A 22,465-nucleotide genomic window follows, 5' to 3' on the forward strand; every position below is an offset into this window, starting at 1 on the left:
TAGCTTTTTAGTGATGGAACTTTAACTCTTACCGAAAGTGTAGTCAACTGGTATTACAGAAAGAAAACACAAGTGACCTAATCCAGAAGAATCTTGCCAACCATAAAACTCAGCAGACTATTCATCACCATGGCAATAACTCTCAAAGCAGACACGGAAGCCAATTCATAGATTCCATTTTCAAACCAGGGGGTTTCTTGGGGGTGTATGTGTGTGTATATAATCTATCCAGTGTCCTGTGCCAAGCTAATGACAATCCAAGATGAAGTTTAAAGAAACTATAGCAGTGGCCCTTTTAATAAGACTGGGTCCTGACTCATGGAAAGGTAATCTGTTCCTCACTACAAAGAACCTTAGAGAATGTTACACAAACACAGCAACAATAATCAGGAATGCTCTCCTGGGTGCTGAGTCATTAATTTAATTTGAAGAGTCAGGCATTGCTCCTAATACCACCATATTTATGTGAGGATAGCATGTATCTTTTACATGAAAATACAAGTCCTGAAATAATAGATTTTACTATTTACATTTCAGTGAAATATTTATGCTTTGTGATTTACTTGAACACAAAATAACACTCCATTCCTGAGACTTTCAATAAGTTTAAACTGAAAATGTTGGTTGCAGAGATGCTATTTCTAGAAATATTTAAAGCACGATATATGTTAATATCAAACTTTGGTAGCAAAATATTCAAGCCAATAAAAATGGGCTAAAGGACACTATGAAAACGAAAAGACAAGCCACAGACTAGCAGAAAATATCTGTAAATCCATCTTTCTTAAAAACATTTCTTGTAAGGCTGTGTTGACTGTGCTGACAGCAAATTCCCAGTTCTTTTGTCTGAGAAAGTCTTCACTCCTCCTTCACTTTTGAAGGATGATTTTACTGGATACTGAATTCTAAGTGATTTTTGTTTCTGTTTTCCAATAGTTTAAATATTTCATTCTACTCTTTTTCTTGCTTACATGGTTTTTGAAGAGATGTCCGGTGTAATTCTTACCCTTAATCCCCTAAAGGTAAGGTGAAGTTACCCCTCAACCTTTCAAAAAATCTTCCCTTTGTTTTTGAATTTCTACAATTTAAGTAAGACATGACTGTCTGTAGATTTTTTGGTGTTTATCCTGAGCTTGGTGTCTGTCACTAATTTTGAGCTTCCAAGATTTGTGGTTTGATGTCTATCATTAATTTTGGAAAATTCTCAGTCATTATTATTTCAAATATTTCTTTTGATCCTTTCTCTCTTTCTTCTCCTCATGGTATTCCCATTCTGCATACGTTACACCTTTTGTAATTGTCTCATAGTTCTTAAATATTCTGTTTCAGTTTTTTCATTTTTCTTATGCCTTCGGTTAGGAAAGTTTCTATTGCCCTACCTCCAAGCTCACCGATTCTTTCATTAGTCCTCTCCAATCTACTGATGGCATCAAAGGACTCAAAGGCATTCTGCATTTCTGTTAGTTTTGAATTTCTTTAGTTGTGTCCCACAAATTTTGATATATTCTGTTTTCATTTTCATTTAGTCAATGTATTTTTTATCTCCCTTGAAACTTCCTCTTTATCCTATGGATTATTTAGAAGCGTGTTGCATATCTTCTCAGTGTTGGAGATTTACTCATCTTTCTGTTATTGATTGCAAGTTTGACTCCACTGTGTTCACAGAATGCATGTATGATTTCAATCTGTCTAAATATGTTGAGGTACTTTTCATAAGCAGGAATATGGTTTATTTTGATATGTACAGTGCCTTCATTAATGTTTACATAGGTATGATTAACTCTCAAGGTCTGTACCTCCCCACAACCTCTTGAATAGTATTTCCAGATTAATCCTGTTTAAATACATTTTGATTTAACTATTGACAATACACTTCTAGGGATCAAGAACCTAAAATGGGTCCATACTGGCTATCACAACACTGTAAATTCACCTGTGTAGCTTCTGAAGTCCATCATCACCTGGAACCCTCTCCATTATATCAACTCCCATCTCTATGACTTTGGGGGCATCTCAACTTTTCCTTAGTTTTGATAACCATATTGATAATTACAGTTATTTGATAAACACTTTTGTAGTACACACACACACACACACACACACACAGAGTCATTTACCCATTCAGCTAACTTATGAAATAGGTATGATAATTATGATTTTACAACAGAGGAAATAAAAGCTCAGAGCTTGGTACTTGCCCAAGACCACCTAAGTGGCACGGCCGGGTTTTAAATTCAGATCTTGATTACTCTAAAACTTCTGCTGTCCATCACTGGAAGAAGAATAAAAGCATGACTTTTCCTTTAGCACTTGATTCCATCCAGTTTAATTTAACCAATATTTGGGAGTATAAACTGTAAGCACGGCGCTAGGTACTTGAAGACAATCTGAAAAATAAAGATTCCACAAGATACGCTAGAACTAGACTGTAATTGTCTGCAGGCAGCTTAAAAACTATGGGACTTTAAGATAGATAATTCTAGTTTGTGTACAATTATAAACTCTTTGAGGGCAGGGGCCTTTTCTTTACCCTGGCATACGACTATTCAATCTTCTCTATGTTTGCTTCCTGTTTTCCTTTTAAGAGAATTACGAACCTATTAGGATCACTATACATTGTTATCAGTATTGACTAGTTTCTGACCGCTGCTCATCAATACTTCCTTTCTTTTTGGTTCCTTAAGAGAGTCTCCCATAATAACTATGTCCTCAAATTATAACATACCCCTTCTTTTCCTTCACTCCCCTCAGAAAATAACTGCATCTCCCACACAACTAAAAAAAGAGATACAAATAGAATGCCCTCCTTTACATATAAATAAGAACATCTACAATAGCACACAAGGTCTATTAGATGTTAAATATTGCTTTAAAAATAGATTCACAAATGACATTTAAAATATTCCATTTACTTATTTCAGAAATGCATCTTGTGCAGAAAGTTCAGTCAAAAATATATATCATAGTACCTTAAATGCATGTCTTTATGTGACATAGAAATTCATCTTTTTTAGATAGAATAATTAAAATGTCGTGGGCACTGCTATCCAGGTTTTTAGCTAGCTTAACCAAATCCTCTAAACAGAATTCCTGTAGCCTTCGAAATGTTTATTCTTTTTTCAAAGTATTTTGAAGACAAATTCGGAATATAAAACTTTAATAAGACTTCCACCATTAAAAATGTTTAATTGACTTTTTTTTTTTTTTTTTTTTTTTTTTTTTTTGAGACAGAGTCTCACTCTGTTGCCCAGGCTGAAGTGCAATGGCATGATCTCGGCTCACTGCAACCTCAGCTTCCCAGGTTCAAGCTACTCTCCTGCCTCAGCTTCCCAAGTAGCTGGGATTACAGGCGCCTGCCACCATGCCCAGCTAAATTTTGTACTTTCAGTAGAGACAGGGTTTCACCATGTCGGCCAGGCTGGTCTCAAAATCCCAACCTCACCCACCTCGGCCTCCCAAAGTGCTAGAAATGCAGGCATGAGCCACCGCGCCTGGCCTTAATTGACTTTTAATTGGCTTTTTTACATCATGTGACTGACTTCATGTTAAAGATTCTAAGAGGTAAAGTATTTTCTGAATAGAGAAGATTTTTTTCTAGTATTCTTGCATAAACAGATTTCATTTCGTCTTCATGTAAGGGTCAATAATTTCAATCATCCCCCAAACTGGCAGCAAGAAGCTATTCAATGTGCTGCTAGCTAACTCCTACAGCTTGTGCAGTCATATTCTGAATGAAAAACAGAAGATAAAGTGTGTGTGTGCATGTGTGTGTGTGTAGGCAAAAGAAAGCTGGAGGGTTAATCACGATATGTATCTCTTCCTTAAAATATGATTTCAGGATGGAATTTTTTCATTTTATCCATAAAAAGGAAACAAACTGAAAAGGTAGATTTTTTTTCTTTCAAATTGGCTACTACTTAAATAACTGTCTACTCCTGAAAGTAGATAAGTCTAAAGTTAAATTATGCATTTCATAAAACTCTAGCCCTATTCCCAGTAACGCAGCTCATTAGTGACCAATTAACCCATTTTCATAAGCCTATAGTAATCTCAGCCAGAAATGTTGGCACATCTCTAGGGCTGGCTGTATAGTCTCATCTTAACGAAGATGAATGGTGTATCAAAGAAACGATGACAACACAATTTGTCAAGGTGATCTACTGTATCGAGACCTTCATCAACAACGCATTCCATTTTGAGCCCCTTAGTACAAAACTCCCTTTAGGTTTTCCCACATAATCATGGTGATAATGACAACAACAATGAGGAGAAGATACCCGTAATAAGAATAATTACATTATTCTGTGAACTTCTTTGTGCTCCACAATGTACTAGGCATTTTATGTATACTATCTCATTTAAGCCTGACAATCCCAACACTACACCCTCTTTACAACTATAAAATTTAAGGCTCAGAGAGCATGCATGCCCAAAACTAAACAGTGAAGACTATGAAACCCGGTCTTTTTGCTACATCCTATCTACATAAAAAGCACTCACTATCTACATAAAAAAGCAACTGGTAAATGTTCCTTAAAACTATTTTTCTTTAAATAGTCAATTATTTTTTGGAGAAGTCAAATAAATGACTTACTACTTACTAAGAAACATTTCTTAAAGATAAAAAAGAATATGATTTGCAATAAAGAGAACACAAAAGTACTTGCCAGATTACTCATAGTTTGGAGGTTACAGTGGCCACAGGAGAATGAAACTCTTGGGCTAGCTCTGAAGATTAAGGGACATGTTGTTAATCATTGTTAAGGCCTTGAATACAGTCACCTCAATCATTATGCAAGGAACAGAATAAGTAAGCTATGAGAGGAAAATATAACATTTTCTTCTAGACGAAAACACAAAAATAGCAGCTGCAACATTAGACAAAAATGACCACCGAGGTAGTCACAACCACCACACTAGAATCGAAGAATACCTAAATAATGGAGTACATGGAGATGATTTTACTAGCAGCTGACCAGCATTCCTCTCCCAAAACAGATACTGGAAAGAAACGTACTATATTCGTCCATTTTCACACTGTTACAAAGATACTACACAAGATTGGGTAATTTATAAAGGAAAGAGGTTTAAGTGACTCACAGTTCCACAGGCTTAACAGGAAGCATGGCTAGGAGGCCTCAGGAAACTTAGAATCACGGTGGAAGGTGAAGGGAAAGCAAGCCCGTCCAACAGGCGAGAAGGGAGAGTGTGTGAAGGAGGAACTGTTCAACACAATAAAACCATTCCCATGATCCAATCACCTCCCACTAGGTCCCTCCCTCAACACAGAGGGATTCTGGGGATTACAATTTGAGATGAGATTTGGGTGGGGACACAAAGCCAAACCATTATCCTATAGTAATTACATTCATTCAATAGTATCCTGGCACCTTTAAAAAACCTAGGTATATCTTTTGTGAGATGAAGAAAGAATAAAAGGACATACGAAAAAACCTCATCCCAGAGATAAGAGGACCCCATGTTCTTGGTGGATGGAAGAGTAACAACAACAGAAATAAAGACAGGTAAAAAGAAAACCAAACAAATGGAAAAACTCATGGAGATAGAAGAAATATCCATTCCATTTTACTAAGCATCATACCACATATATCAAGGCATCCAGATGAATGATTAAAATTCTAGAGAAGGGACTAGGGTTTTCTCCACAGCAAGAAATGTAAAAACATTGAAAATAACATAAGCTGGTTTTTAATGGAAAATTCATTTTTATTTTTATTTTATTGAAAAGGGGTCTCACTCTGTCGCCCAGGCTGGAGTACAGTGATGCAATCTCAGCTCACTGCAGCCTTGACCTCCTGGACTCAAGTGATCCTCCCACCTCAGCCTCCCGAGTAGGTGAGACCCACAGCTAACTTTTGTATTTTTTGTAGAGACAGGGTTTCTCCATGTTGCCCAGGCTGGTCTCAAACTCCTGAGCTCAAGTAATCCTCCCACCTCAGCCTCCCAAAGTGCGGGGATTACAAGAGTAAGTCACCACGCCTGGCCAGAAAATTCATTTTTAATTACCTATAGATTAATAATTCCTTCAAAAATTTCCAAGTGATGTGTAATTCTAAAAATGCCAATGCTTTCAAGACTATATAATCAGTTTAGTTTTCTTTTCTTTCCTCCTCAGCTGCTTCCTCCTCTTCCTTTTCTTCTATTTGTTTGCCAGTTTATTCAGAAACAACATATAAGATGGCCCTGTCTTACTACTGTTCCAGGGGCACTAGGCTACAATAACATTCAAAAGTTTCATGCTTAAAAGATTCTCTGCATGTAACTGTTAATTCCCATTTAACTCACTGTGACAATTCACAATATTATTACTTTTACCTTACATTTTTCATAACAAAATACTTTCATATCCATGATCTCAATTGATTCTTATAACATGTAAGCTGGAAGGTAAGCAGGGCCAACTGCCACACCATTCCCATTTTAAAAATAAGCAAACTGACACAAAGACATCAAGGAACTAGGGTCACAACACTGAAGGGCATCTGCAGCACAGCCCAGGTGTTGACAGGGAGCTCCAAACACCTAGCCTGGGACCCTCATCACGACTTCACACTAACAGCATTTCATGGATAATTGCAGTATTTCTGAGTACATGCAAATGACAAAGTTTCCAAAGAAACAGAAGACTGATTCAAATATACTAATTTTTCTACAAATGAACTCACCTCAGAAATGAAAATAAGCTCCAATTCTTACATTTCTACTTAAGTCCAATGAAGGCTAAATTAAAGGGGTTCTGCATGTAACAAAATGATAAAAGTAAAATATTCATTTTGAAGTACAATATGTAACCCATAGTTGCTTTTGCTTAATAAATATATTTCATTCCTTCCTATACTTTTTTGTTCCCTCTTTTTTATCAAGATTCAAAATTATATAGATGGAAACAATGAAGAGGAAAGATATCATGAAGGATCAAATATTGTCAAATGGTGCATCCCATGTTAATGCCACTTGACTTAATCCTTACAGTAACCTTGGGAAGTACTGAAAAAGCTAACATTCTAAGATTAAAACTATGATTTGAATCCATGTCTAATCCCAAATGCCTCAAAGCTACTTTATTTTGCATCTTTTTAATATTTTTCTAGCATTTTATACACTGTAAGTAAAATAGGCACATTTAAGTATTTCTTCTATGTAGTTGGGCACGTGTATTGAGCTCAAAGCCTATAAATAAACATAGTAATCAGATTATTTAAATTGTAGACCTTTTAAAAGTACATGTTATTAAATGTAATCTATATCTGTGTAACTTACTATTGTAAAATATATGTTGAATATGTATCCATCAATTAAATATTTAAATAATCCATAATTGGGGATATTTTTAAAAACTCAAATAGGAAAAAATGCCAATAATAGGACAAAGACAAAGAATTTGTGGTTTTTTGTGTTTTGTGACAGGGTCTTGCTGTGTTGCCCAGGCTGAAGTACAGTGTCACTATCATAGCTCCCTATAGCCTTAACCTCCTGGGCTCAAGCAATCCTTCCACCTTGGCCTCCCAAGTAGCTAGGACCATAGGTGTGTACCACCACATCCCGCTACTTTTTACATTTTTTTGTAGAGATAAGGTCTCACTATGTTGCCCAGGCTAGTCTCAAACTCCTAAGCTCAAGCAATCCTCCTGCCTCAGCCTGCCAAAGTGCTGGGATTATAATCATGAGCCACTGTGCCCGGCCGAGTTTGTGTTTTAAACCAAAAACTACCCTAGTTACCATGGCACTTTAACGAACTATAATAATTAACAATATTAACTTTTTTATAACATGAGTCTAGCAGCAAGGAAAATGGACTTTGGAGTAAGGGAAATCTGCATTTGAATTCCCACGCCATAAGTTAACACTATGGAAATACTGAAGATGAGAATTCCATTCTTCTGTACAGACGTTAATATAATAAAAAAATCACTTGCCTGCAGGCCACACATATTTGACAACCTGAGCAATGTCATAAAGAAAGTGTAAAACCTATATGGCTAGCTAAATAGATGTCACACCCTCTATGTGCTGAACTTCTGCATTTTACTCACAGAAGACGCCCTCAAGCTTGGTTAAGATCTTACTAATAAATCTTTCTTTTTCTTTAGGTTCTAATGTTTCTACTCTTTTATATAAACTTTATACAAACATTTTTTATACAAACTTTAAAATTAGCAAATCAATCCGCAGCAGGTTAGAAGCATTCAATTTGAATTTAGGAAGTTAGGGTTGCTAGATGTGGCAGAAAGAAAGAATATAAGAAAGAAATAGATATATTATAATAATAAGAGAAAAATAATACACAAGATGCAAAGAAAAAATGCATAAGGCATCCTGAGAGTATGTGATATAGAACCATACAACCAAGCACATATCAATACCCTCCATGGAGACACTATATTACAGCCCAAATAAACAGTATGCATAATGATGAATTTACATTATGCTTATGAAGGATGGGATGTGCTTAATGCTTATAAGAAAAATTATCCTAAATCGTTAAAAAAATAAAATCTTCATATTTAAAGTAACGCACTTTAATTCATGTAGCTAGACAGCTAGGAAACTCACTTGTTTTTGAATTTGAAAAGCATACTATTAGGTAAACCTGATAAATGAGATATTAGAATAGTTAATAGAACAACTATTAGGGGCTCAGGCCTCATACCTAGTACCAGACAGTGTACCAAACACAACAGTGTAGGTTTTTTCTTTCAAAAAGCTCACAGCTCAATAGAAAATACCACCACAAATATCAGTAAATTGTAATACTATTTGGTACTGTAACAGAGGTTAAACAAAAGACATACAATGTTTAGTTTTCTCCTTTTATGACATTATCAGCTACTGAATTTCAAAGCCTGGACGCTTTAGTTCAGAAAGGGTTGCGAAGCATGACTTTAAGAAGGCTGAAACAAACAAAATAGTTTAGAAAAAATATACCAAAGGCAAGACTCTGTAACATAGATTAAAAATAAGCATCAGAAGTTCCATCCCTCCTCCTCTCTACAAAGAAAAACAATGACAATAACAACAACCAACATTTACTGAGAGCTTACTGTGTTCCAGGCTCTGCTCTAAGTGCCCAATGTATATGAACTCATTTAATCCTCACAATGACCTTATGAGGGAAGTTCTATTATTATCCTAAATTAATAGATGATAAAATTGAGGCATGAAGACATTAAATTATTTGCCCAAAGTGACACTGGTAAGTGAAGAACTAAAATTGTAGACAGAAAGTCTGGCTTCAGAGCCCATGATGCTAACTATTACGTACCCAAATATTAAAAACTTAATGATGCCATTGTGTTGTAGAAGGTATAGTTCTCAAAGCACATCCTAGTGACTCTTTTTTAAGAGCTATTAGTAAAACTGTTTCAACAGTCCTTCGACACAAATTATTTTCCATTTTTGCTCATTTACCAATATATGTTTATGATTTGGATCTATTTGCTCTATATTCCTCAGGTGCTTTTTGTAAGTACATCAAAAATTTCCCTATGACTCCTGCCATTAAAAACTCAGAGACTAAGAAAGCAGCATTTTTCCATTTTTTATACAAACTTTAAAATTAGCTAAACAAATAGTAAATGAGGGGAATTCGCTCTTCATAGAAATATTATTTTAATCTTATATATAAACTACCAAAATACATATATTTCCTACTGTTATTTCTGGTAGATAGTGTTGAATACATAGTAGCTAATATTTTAATCATGAATATCCAACTATTATTCTAATTAATATCACTTTTATTCTAATATTAGAGTCATTTCTCAAATGCCAGCAATATTTCCCATAGGTGTAAATGATCATTTAGAAACACACCCACTCTGAGTGACTAAGAAACCCTTCTGTACATTGCAGCTATTAGTAGACTTCACATAATTAACAAGATTTTGCCTGTAACTCCTATTCACCTAAGTTGTGAAGATTAAGGATAAATAATATTGTTAGGAAAATTTAAAGATGGGCTTCTGTCACTTAAATACCCAAAGTTAACTTACATTTTCAATATGTTTGGTGTTTCAAGGATTAATCTGTACTAAAAATATCAAAATAATTCATTGAACTTACTGAAGGTCCTTCTATATATAATAAGGACATTCTTAGCCCTGAAGATAAAATATTAACAAAGAACAACTTCCCTCTAACTCACTTTATCCCCTGGGCCATGCTGCATTTACCTTAAAGCACTTATGTTGTATTTAATATCAGTCATTTGTTTGCATATTTGTCTCATAGTTGGAATATAAACTACAAAAGGACACAGGCCAACTTGCTTTTTTTTGTAATACCAGCACCCACAAAGTCCTGGCAGTAGCAGGTGCTTAATAAATGTTTGTTGAATCCACATACAAGCATACACCTTCACTCCAAGGACTTCAGATTAAATCATTAAGCATGCCACAGTTAAACGGTCCATGGTGGAGCTAAATCTACCAACCCTGAGACTTGACTCTCAAGAGACTTTCATTTGGTCTTATTCTGACCCCTTAGCCCACAGAGGCATGTCTATGCAGATTGCTCTAACATAGCACAGACTACATCCCTGGATCACTCTTCGAAGCCTAGATCCTTTAATCTATAATAATAGCTACTACTCACTGATAGCACTCTATGTGCCAGGTACAACACCAAACACATCATATGCCTTAGTTCATGTGATCTTTACAATAACCTGAGAGTAGTAAGTATTACTCCCATTTTACAGGTAAAGATGCTGAGGCCTTAAAGAGGTTATGAAAAGTGTTGAAAGTCCCAAGGTCATGGGGCAGAGGCCAGATTTGAGCCACATTTGTCAGACAGTACAGTCCACATTCTTGACCACTGACATTCCTAAACAGAAGGTATGATGATTACTTTTGGGTGCCAACTTCATTAAATTAAGGAATACCTAGATAGCTGGTAAAACATTACTCCTGTGTGTATCTGTGATGGTGTTTCTGGAAGAGATTAGTGTGTGAGTTGGTGGACTGGTGGGAAGGATCTGCTGCCCTGAATGTGGATGGGCACCCATCCAATCGACTGGGGGACCAGATGGAACAAAAAGGTGGAGGAAGGGTGAATTTCTTCCCACTCTTCCATAGTCAGGACACCCTTCTTCTCCTGACCTTGGATGTTAGAACTTGAGGGTCTCTGGCTTTTGGCCCCTGAGACTCACACCTGTAACTCCTTGGGGTCTTAGGTCCTCAGCTTCCCTGGCTCACAATCGACTAACCTGGTTCTCCAGCTTGCAGATGGCCTATCGTGGGACTTATCGGCCTCCACAATTGTGTTAGTCAATTCCCCTAATAAACCCCTTATAATCCATCCATCCATCCATCCATCCATCCATCCATCGATACATATCCTATTGTTTCTGTCTCTGGAGAACTCTGACTAGTACAGAAGGCTACTAGTAAACAAAGCTTTTCAAAGAAGCCTCTAAAGGTCCCTTGAGAGTCACTTTAGATAGTTTTTAATGAGCTTTTAAAAAGCAATGTTTGTTGCCTTGTGGTAGTCTACTATTTTCAACTCTTACATTCTCTGACACACAGGGACTCAGGAATACAGAGAATACTAACCAAAAGAAGTTACTCCGAGGTGACAGCAAAGTTAAGGATAAAAATCATGCTCAAAGGAAAAATCTGAGCAGTCTAGAAAACTTGTGAGCAAAACACTAGAAAAAAAATCAAACTCCTAGATGCACAATCTTATTGCATAACGGACCAAATCCCTATTAATAACTAAAATCCTTATAGGGCTTAAAAACTCTAGAGCACTTACAAGTATACACACTAAGTTCACTAAATAGGAAATTCCTAGGCTGGGAGCAGGGGCTCACACCTGGAATCCCAGCACTTTGGGAGGCCAAGGTGGGCAGATCACGAGGTCAGGAGTTGGAGACCAGCCTGGCCAACATGGTGAAACCCCATCTCTACTAAAAACATAAAAATTAGCCAGGTGTGGTGGTGCATGCCTGTAATCCCAGCAACTCGGGAGGCCAAGGGAGGAGAATTGCTCGAACCCAGAAGGTGGAGGTTGCAGTGAACTGAGATCATACCACTGCACTCCAGCCTGGGCGACAGAGCAAGACTCCATCTAGAAAAAATTTTAAAAATAAAAATAAATAAATGGGAAGTTCCTGAGGCAAAAAAACTGCCGCCAGAACATATGTGTCATATAGATTTAATGCTAAAACTTTCATGAGAGGCAGTGGAAACAGGAAAAAGGCTAAGGAATAAGACAGTCTCTCCCAAGCTTAAACTTCAGCTCTGCCAATTAATACATGACTTCAGGAAAGGCACTTATCAACTACTCTGAGCCTCAGTTTTCAGTGTGTAAAACGGAAACAATAATACCTCCCTGTAGTGAAATTAAGAGAAACATGGCTAATGCATCATGTCCACAACCATTAAGTTGAGTACATCTATGTGGATTGGTAATGATAGAAAAAAGGTACATTTCTTTTTTAAAAAATGGTGCTTTTAGTGACCTGTATGTTCCAAAGCAGCTGCAGCCAAGAAACTGACCAATAATGGAGACTTGTCCTAAAATCCAAGTTCCCAGGCAGAACTGGACTGCCCACAAGGGAGACCCTACCCAGAGAGGTATATCTAAAAACCTGCTCTTCACCAACGTGGGCTTCATGGGCAGGCAGCTGCATACAGTCGTGGGCTCAAAAGGTCCAGGACCTTGTTCTGTGATAATAATCTTTAAATTCTTAATAATTGTATCTTTGAATTTGTGTTTTGTACATAAAGCCCAAAGGGATAATAGAGCTTGGCTTAGCACTGTGGCTCATGTGCAGTCCTGCCTCCGGCCAGCCCCCTCCACTAGGGACAGAAACTGGGTTGCAGAGAGGAAATGGCCATTCCCCTCCTGAGCCAGCGGTGAGGAGGGCAACTCAGTGGGGTCCTCTTGCCCACCCCCAATTCAGGTACCAAGCGAATCCTGGCAGGATCGTTTGTAGGTTGACCATCTGTGGTTTGGGGTAGAAGGGGAAAGTGACTTTCCTAGCTGGAACCCCCACATTTCATTTTGCTCTTGGCCCTGCAATTTATCTAGCCTGCCCTGTCCCTGACTTTGTGATGGCAACAAAAACACTACCAAGAGGAGAGAGGTAATTGGTTAGCAAATATCATCTTCTAAAGTGTAAAGTCCACTGGGAAACTATTAGCTACTCCAGCTTAGATTAATCAAACGGTTGCCTTTGCAACATGGCATTGAGACCAGCAACACTAAGTCTTAATGATTAAGGAAAAAGAAACTTTCTTCTAGAGTGGAGCTCAACAACCATGGAAATAGCACTTTGTTAAAAGAGCTGGCCTCTTCCTTCCTCTTTCACCCTATGAGATACCACGTGATAGCGTCTTCCTCTGCCCCTTCCTTATTTAATTGGTCCTTCAAAGAAATTTATTTAAATGCAGACACTGCTCTAGATCCAAGTATACATGGATGAACTATAGTGACTGAAACTGACCAGTAAGAATAACAAAAGCTAATATTTGAGCACTTGCCAGCTAATATTTGCTGCCTAAAGCACCATTGAGAAGGATTCTCATGACTCTTTCAAGGTTCCAGGCTCTTTTTTAAGTGCTTTACATATTTAACAATTTAATTCTTGTAACAAGTCCATGAAGGTAAGTTGTAGTACTGTCCTATTTCAAGAGACAAGAAAATTGAAACATGTAGAATTTGAGTAACTTGCAAATTCATACAGGTACTAAGTGGTAAAGGCTGGTTTCAAACTTAAACAATTACAACACAGTATGATAAATGCTGAAACACAGATTATGGGAATAGTACAAACAAGAATTTAAGTAAACCAAGTAGTTACGGATAACGTTAACAAATACTTTTAAAAGTCTTTTGTGAACTAGCCTAAAAACTTAACTGTCTATGATGATGACAATTATTATTATTAATTTTTGAGATGGAGTCTCGCTGTGTCGCCAGGCTAGAGTGCAGTGGCGTGATCTCGGCTCACTACAACCTCCACCTCCCAGGTTCAAGTGATTCTCCTGCCTCAGCCTCCCGAGTAGCTGGGATTACTGGCACGCACCGCCACGTCCAGCTAATTTTTGTATTTTTAGTAGAGATGGGGTTTCACCGTGTTGGACAGGATGGTCTCGATCTCCTGACCTCATGATCTGCCCAACTCGGCCTCCCAAAGTGCTGGGATTACAGGTGTGAGCCACCATGCCTGGCCAATTGTCCATTATTTTTAAAAGTATTTGTAAAGAAAAACTCCGTTTCAAAGAAATTAGTATAAAAGAACACTTTACAACCTAACTGATTATTACAGACTAAGTTCAGTAGATTTTAGTTTCCTTACCTGAGAAACAAAAGAACTAGACTAGATCAGGATAGCAAGTACGTGACGTTTGTGTGGGCACTCCCCATTCCCATAAAAGACATCAATAATTTATCATTACACTCTTTAATGCTGAGCTGAACCCAAAAATGTGGGAATTCTCAACCTTGCTCTAAACAGCCACTACTACATTCTAAAGTCAGCATGGAAATGGAAACCAGGTATTATCCCTGAATTAGACAATCTCCACAGTCCCTATCTGACTCCAAAAATCTATGACTATGTATCAAAAAAAAAAAATTCTTTAAACCACAGAAAAAGAAATCACTTTTATTTTGTCAGGTGAGTGTACCAATCATTGCTGGCAAAATACAGACCTCTCATTATTTACTTTCAAATCCTTGAAAATACACAAAGAGGAATTAAACAAAGGCACTGCCCCATCTTTAAAATTTTCATAGACTATCTAGATAATAGCTCAAGTTCTCCGCCTTTGAGTAGAAACATCAAGAGCTATGAGCTATTATATGTGGTTTCCCAGTACATGTAAGTTTAAAACAACAAAGGATGAATGACTAGGGCAAATATGTGGTCCAAATGAAACTAGTTAACATTATTAAACTGAATTACTATCATGACAATAAATGCAATCATGCCATAAAATGTCACAATGATGTTGAAGGGTTACATCATTTTCTTTAACACACAGCTTTTACATGGGATTGCATTCTATGAACACCTTTATAGGAGAAAAAGAAGCATCATACAATTATATAATCAGGCCAGTATTGGTATTTTTGAGGTGAGTTTGCCTACACCAGTGTATTAAACAAATGTTTCAGTCAGTGATGCATCTAATATATAACTAATCTTTCCTTGAAGCAGGAGTCAGGGGGAGACTTCCTAGAACTAAACTGCCCTCAGTAGTACTGTGTGAAAGGATTATATTGCATGCTAACCAGCCAGTCAATCCTCCTTAGCTGCTAAATATAATGTAACAGCTAGAATATCAGTCCCATATTATTATCTGCCTAATCAAACACTTCTCCTTGATTTCTAATTTGTTCAAAATAGAACAAATTTTCTTTCCCACCATAAGCTTTCCCACCATAAGCTTACTCTTCAAATGTTCTCACTTATTTTAATGGCACTTCCTTTCTCCTCACCACTCTAGCCACTGGTGACTCCATCATCGCATGTCTGGATTATCAAAATGAGCTTAACTGGTCTTCCAATTTTAAATAACTTCCCCCTTCTAAGCAACATTCTTTTTCTAAGACTGTAAGAATTCATTCAAAAAGCACTGCTGTCCTCTCTCTCAGAACCAACAATGGCAACACATGAGATCGTACAACAGAAGAAACATTATTAGCTTATTAACCAAGAAGCTTGGGTGCTAGCCCCAATTCTTCCTCTCAGTAATTTGAGCCACTCAGTTTGGTTTCCTTACCTGGAAAGCAAATCCTGGATTAGAAGAGCTCTGGAATCCCTTCCATTGGACAACAACAAATCTCTTATCCTGGAAATCATGGTTCACCATAATTTAGCTAATCAAACTCACCTGCGATCATCCCCTAAGCATATTCTCCTACTGTCCGCTATGGTTTGCATGCTCCTGAATTATGTCAGTTACCATAGCGCCCTACTAATTAGTTCTTCTTAGAAAATGAACTCACCTTCCTTTCTTACCAAAACTGCTCTCAAACAGAAGGGTTAACAAGGGACTCCTTTCTTTGTCTTTTTCTGATATTTTTAAATTCTCTACAGTCAATACATATTTTGTATGCAGGAAGTGTTCAGAGAAAATAAACTTTTCAAACCAGAACTACAAAGTAAAATTATCTCCATACATGAAGCCTAACCTAGTAACCCTCAATAATATATCCTATTTTTCTTCCTAGAGATTTTATTTGCTGTGCACATTTGGAATATTAACTTTAAAACAACCTATATAAACTGTGGTTCTAATGTAAAGACTCAACAGTTAATAAACTGATTTTATTTTGGTTCTTTTAAGTGCATGGTCTAATTTATCAATGGTAAGCTGAAGTGGATATCATACATAGCTAATATGGTTATGAGAAAGTGCTTAATCTTAGTACATTAACAAACTTACTCCATTTCCTAGAAACCCAATCTGTTTTTCAAACCAAAATGCACTATTTTAGGAGCAACTGGTTAGTTCCAGTACTACCAATGCAGTAATTTTATAAGTTAAATTATTTTTGTGAACCCATCGGAGAACCCCCAGTTACCATCTATAACACTGCATTAGTAAGAAAGTGGCAAATGATCAAAAAAGTAACTAGTGGGGACCCCAAAACATATTTTCCTTTCCCTCAGCCATCATTCAGCTTACAGAAAGAAGAAATGAATGATCCAGAGATATGATCCTATTCTCCAGAATCTTCAGTGACTTGATTTCAATATAAAACAGCATAAATACTCCAATTTAAGAAAAAGTAGCCAGGCGCAGTGGCTCATGCCCATAATCCCAGCACTTTGGGAGGCTGAGGTGGGCAGATCACAAGGTCTGGAGATCGAGACCATCCTGGCTAACATGGTGAAACCCCATCTCTACCAAAAATACAAAAAATTAGCTGGGCATGGTGGAGGTGCCCATTGTCCCAGCTACTTAGGAGGCTGAGGCAGGAGAATCGCTTGAACCAGGGAGGCGGAGACAGCAGTGAGCCGAGATCGCACCACTGCACTCCAGCCTTGGCAACAGAGCAAGACTCCATCTCAAAAACCAAAACCAAACCAAACCAAACCAAACAAAACAAAAGTAATGCCTCATGCATGCAAAAAGGGCAGAGAATTTGCTATCAAAAGGTCTGTGCCAAGCCCCACAACTTAATAACTCATAGTGAAGTCTCAGAGCCTCTTATCCTCAGATTCCTTAACAGCAAAATGGGAGAAAATCATAATACCAGTCGTGTCTACTGCATAAGATCACTGAGAAGCAAATGATATAATAATGTAAAATGTTTTGAAAACTTCAAAATTCTTCACAAATATCAATTAAAATATTACGAAGCAATATTCTTGTCAAATGCTCACCAATTTTAAGTATTCAACTATTACCAAATAAATCCACCAAGTAGGAAAACTAAAGTGATGAGGATTAGAAAGTAAAGAATTATCCTTAATAATATCAATTTTTTAAGTCTGGATTTTTACACATCTTGTTTTTTTTGTTTTTTTGTTTTTTTGTTTTTTTAAGTAGGACACACAAAACTCTACAGAAACAATTTCAGTCAATTAAGTGTCTGAACACCTACACCTTTTCTTAAAGATCTCCAGGGAGAGAAATTCCACAGTTGCCTTTGTATTTTTCACTCTGGATCTGAACAACTCAGATAAAGTATAAACACGTAGCTTTCATTCCTTTCATCTGATATAAAGAAAAGAAAATATGCCCAGTTGGTTTAAAATGGAATAACTCTAGGGATAAAATTATATTCTGCAACAAGTTTTATGTCAGGTAAAGACAAAATATCCAATGTATAACAGACCTAAGCTTTTTCTCTTTTATTCACATATACTCCTTAAAGGGCGAAAACATCCATTGCCTAGCCCGTCTTCTCATCAAAAAAAGCCTATCTGGTTTCCTAAATTTCATAATGGAATGCTAACTTTGACACTTGCTAATCCAGAATATAAAACGTATAGTCTCTTTCCTCCACACCATAGAACATCAGCACTTTATGTACTTGTCAAATGCTAATGTTAAGCTCCAGCAAAGGCAAATACTGAGACAACTGATGCCAGAGGAAACTTAAGGCACTTTTAACTATTTTTGTCAAGATCCACCCTAGTTTTCTTTTGGAAGAGCTAAATGTTGAACTATATTACCTTCATTAGTCATAAAATGTATTGATTACCTATTTAAGGTTATGCCTTAGGCTCTCACTAAGGACCAATATAAGAAATAATTAAAATTTTTATTCTGGTGTCCAACACTGTCCAATAGGCTTTTCAATATATCTTTTAATATAATATTCTTTATAGCACTCACTGTCTGTGGCATTTCATTGACAATTCATGCATTATAATTTATTGAAATTCTTATTTGCTTGTCTATCACTTACCCTGGACAGTATCCTCAAGGGCAGGAATGTCTTATTCAACATTATTTCTCAAACGCTGAGCAAAGGGCCTGCACATAATAGAGCTCAATAATCATTTGCCTAATGAATAAATCATTTATTATAATTTGTTTCCAAGATATATGTTCAGTCCAAAATAGAAAATAATCTCCTTACAAGAAACCACATTTTCCACATTTTCCTTTTATTTTTCTTCTTCACTCTTGCTGCGACTATGCGTCACTCAAGCAGGGACTCAATAAATACTTGATGATGACAATAACAATTATGATAGTGGTAGTGGTAGGAAGAAAAATTAACCTAATCAAAATAACATATATCATATTGTTCATAATATCTTTGTATTACATTGTTCATTATTCATTAAAATCAAATATAAAATTAAGCGATTATAGTTGAGATTACAGATATTTTCTTTATTTCCTGTTTTCTAACATTAGTTAGGGAATATTAGTTGTGCTTCCACACACCAGTAAGCCCAAAATAAATCAGTTCCTCATGTAAACAAAATCTAGTAGACTATAGTAATTCATCTAAGAAAAACGAATCTCCTTCCGTAGAATAGTTACACTTCAGAAACCTAAAAGCCCACTGCCTTTTGTTCCTTTTGTCTAAGATTTCAGATAACTTTCCTGTTTCTTCCTGCTGAGGACAACTGCCTCCAGAATTGGACTCTATCTTTCTAAACTGCCGGGTGCTTGGATGAAGATAAGAAGAAAATGGGGAGCCAAGAGTGACAATGATCTCCCACCCTGTAGAGGACACACCTGCCACTCCAGTGCTGAGTGAGAGTTTGCCATGGCCCTGCCCTAATTCCAACTCCAGTTTTAGTTCATGGCTGGCAAAGCAGTTGTCCCTGACAAGCAAGCTTGGCTTCATACTCCATCCTATGGCAGACATACATGCACACGCACACACAAAAAATGCTCCTATTTATATATGAAACAATGTTTATTACAATCCAAGGTGCTTTGATCCCATAAGCAGTCCAATAACTCAATGAAGATAAAAACCTAAAAAAGAAATTCCTGGACATGTGTCTATCAAGATAAACTCCCCCCCACTCAATCTGAGCATTTGCGTTGTACTCTACATAGGTTTTCATTTTCCCAGAATCATAGTGTTTGAAAAGTGTACATCTTTATGGTCTAATATGGACAATGCTAGACTCTAGAAGTACAGGCTGATGAAGAGATGAATCTGACACCTGGAAATATTCACTCTGGTTCCCAGATTCAAGAAGCCTCAAGCAGTGAATAATTGCTCAACACCAACCACAGGATGGCAAAGTAAGCCAGCGAGAATGAAAACAGTGGATGCTTTTCATCGCTTTGTTGAGTACTTGAAACCATAGTTATTATTCATATGATACTGAATAGAAACATACTTCCAGCATTGCTGTGTGTAAACATGTTGACTATCCATATAAGCAATGTTTAAAAACCATGTTTTAGAAACATATCTACCAATTAAGATTCTGGATTTATATTAACTCAAAAAGAAGCATCTTATGTAAAAATACCCCTTCTTTTTTTAGTATCAAAAGGATTTTCTTTCTGAACCCTTCAGCTCAAGCTACAGTATACTGCAAGAACAAAACTCTTAGCACATTAGCCAGTAAAAGTAAATGTTAAGATACAGAAGGACACTGTTTCTCTCCTTGTCACAATAAGGACCAAATCTTTAGTTCAGTATTCGATAATCCACATTATCGCTGGGCGTGGTGGCACATGCCTGTAAATCCCAGCATTTTGGGAGGCCGTGGCGGGTGGATCACTTGAGGTCACGAGTTCGAGACCAGCCAGACCAACATAGTGAAACCCTGTCTCTACTAAAAATATAATAATTAGCCAGGCATAGTGGTGTGTGCGTGTAATCCCAGCTACTAGCAAGGCTGAGGCAGGAGAATCGCCTGAACCTAAGAGATGAAGGCTGCCGTGAGCTGAGATCACGCCACTGTATTTCAGCCTGGATGACAAAGTGAGACTCCATCTCAAGAAAAAAAAGAATCCACATTATCAATTTCTGCCTTCTAGCCTGAACTCCACTGATCCCAACATTTATTCATTCATTTTGGCAAAACATATGGCACTAAAGCAACAAACAAGGCTTCAATGATCCCAGTCCTAAAAAGCTCACATTCAAGTGTCCTCCAGGCAAACCAGTCAATTAGTGTGCCCCTGCAAACACTTATTCAACAAATATTTAATGGATAGATTAAATACTGGGCAGTTTCAGAAACTAGGGACATAGCAGTAAAAAAAGGGGCAACATTTTTTGCCTTTACAAAGGTCACAACCCTAGTGAAAGAAAGAATATACCTATCCCTTGTACTTTTATGCTATATTCATGCCATTTCGCTCTCTCCTCCCTCCCTCCTCTATACTCTCCCTCCTCCTTAGCATCCTTCTTACCATATTCTACTTATACCATAGCTCAGATAACATGTTAGACGTTAACTAGACTTCTGATGAAGACACTGAGACTCAAGCAGGAGTTAAATCTGGCATGCGTGTAGGCATGGGTGTGGGGGAGGTGGAGAGCCAGCAAAGTGTAGAAAATCAAGGAGGATTAAGAGATTCTGGGCAGGTTTCTAAGGCCAAGGCAAAATGCCAATACAGGAAATCAGTGACTGGATTTAAGGTATAGTTGAGAATTTCATCATACAAGCAAGACAGAAGGCCAGTTATCAGACTGGGACACAAAGTTGACACAGAATCAGTAGCAATGGTGCTTGATATCAAGCAAGCAGCTCCGAATTAGAACTATTAAAATTCCCCTAAACAGCTGGCCCCTCTAGCCTAGGTTGAGCCCTTTAGCAGGAGTCAAATATTCCCAGCAATAGAATTAAAAGAAATTCAGGGGCCCAGAGTCAGAAACATTATTATATTGAACCCCCAGATTATCTGAGGGGAAAAAAAAAGTCTTTATAATTGTAATAACCAATGGGTATGATTTCCCTTCTCTTTCCTGCTCAGGAGGCAGAGGAGATGGACCTGAGAAATTATACCCTGACAGTGAAGATGTTAATAATGGTGATGTTGATCATGATAAAAATAGTAGGAAAATTAATTGTAATAACAGTAATAATTGTAATGCCTCTTTATCAATCACATAACACCTTAAAAATACCTTTGAATCCACTATCTTATTGCATTATCATAAAATCCTATGAGAAAGGCAAGGCAAGAACCATTACTTTCCTAATAACATCAACAATATTAGTTGCATCATTTCAGTTACATGATGGTAAAAGGGGCAATTGTGGGATAACCATCATTTATTTATAGCTCTGTGGCTTAAAGAAATGTGACTCAGGCAGCAACTAGATCCTTCAGAAATTAGGGTATCTCTTTGAGCTGCAAATCCAGTGCTGAACAAGAGACCCTGGATAGGGCCACAGCAGGGAGAAATGCACCATCCCTACCACCTCTGCCCAAGGCAACACGCCAAAGTAATTTTGCTTTGTTTAGAAACATTTTTGTGTGTCCGAAACATTATCAAGAACATTCCTAGACATTTCTTGTTACTTTTTAAAAGATTTTTTAATGAAGTAAAAATTAAGTAAAATTGTAAAAATGCTACTAGTAATGCATCATAATCATAGAAATCAAAGCTGGTATGAAAATGGAAGATCTTTAAAAATGAAGCTCTGTAGAATGACAAGGTCTTTGTTTCTTTTTCAGAATTCCTTCTTGATAGCTTCAAATAGCTCCTACTACATTTGAGACTGGACAGATGGTAAGACCTGTAAATGCTATTGCTGTTACCATTATTCGGATAAGGCATAACTAATATTATAGTACAATCCAGGTACAAAAGCATAAGTCGCATCAGATTCAGCGGATGTATTTCCATTTGAGGGAGACCTTGGATGCTCATTTCCATCTTATGGATGCTACAAAGTGGCCAAAAGATAACACGTACTAAAACTCTAATGCAAGCACATCTCAAAAGTACTTCTAGCGATCAAAATAATGATATATAATACATGAACTATACCAGTTCAATCTCATTCAAATCTGCCCACTTCCTCTCTCATGCTCACTCC

General features: G+C 37.1%; 1 protein-coding gene across 11 annotated transcripts in view; it reads right to left on the bottom strand.

Moving 5' to 3' along the window:
* Positions 1-22,465, bottom strand: part of EPS8 (EGFR pathway substrate 8, signaling adaptor) — a 168,162-nt gene that overhangs the window by 110,225 nt on the left and 35,472 nt on the right. The window contains exons 1-2 of one of the 11 annotated variants that reach the window (XM_037990117.2): positions 5,101-5,200; positions 2,199-2,387 (exon numbers count right to left, since the gene is read on the bottom strand). The exons of 6 other annotated variants lie outside the window; for them this stretch is intronic. Coding sequence is in view for 1 of the 5 variants with exons in the window: in XM_037990116.2 (XP_037846044.1) it covers positions 4,668-4,679 (12 nt within the window). In the remaining 4 variants the exon portion in view is untranslated. Of the gene's footprint in view, positions 1-2,198; positions 2,388-4,667; positions 4,727-5,100; positions 5,214-22,465 lie in introns of those variants that run through there. 4 more of the 11 variants (XM_073020512.1, XM_073020511.1, XM_073020513.1 and 1 more) reach the window with 4 other exon arrangements.

Source organism: Chlorocebus sabaeus, chromosome 11 (assembly GCF_047675955.1).
Source record: "Chlorocebus sabaeus isolate Y175 chromosome 11, mChlSab1.0.hap1, whole genome shotgun sequence".
Classification (NCBI taxonomy): domain Eukaryota; kingdom Metazoa; phylum Chordata; class Mammalia; order Primates; family Cercopithecidae; genus Chlorocebus; species Chlorocebus sabaeus.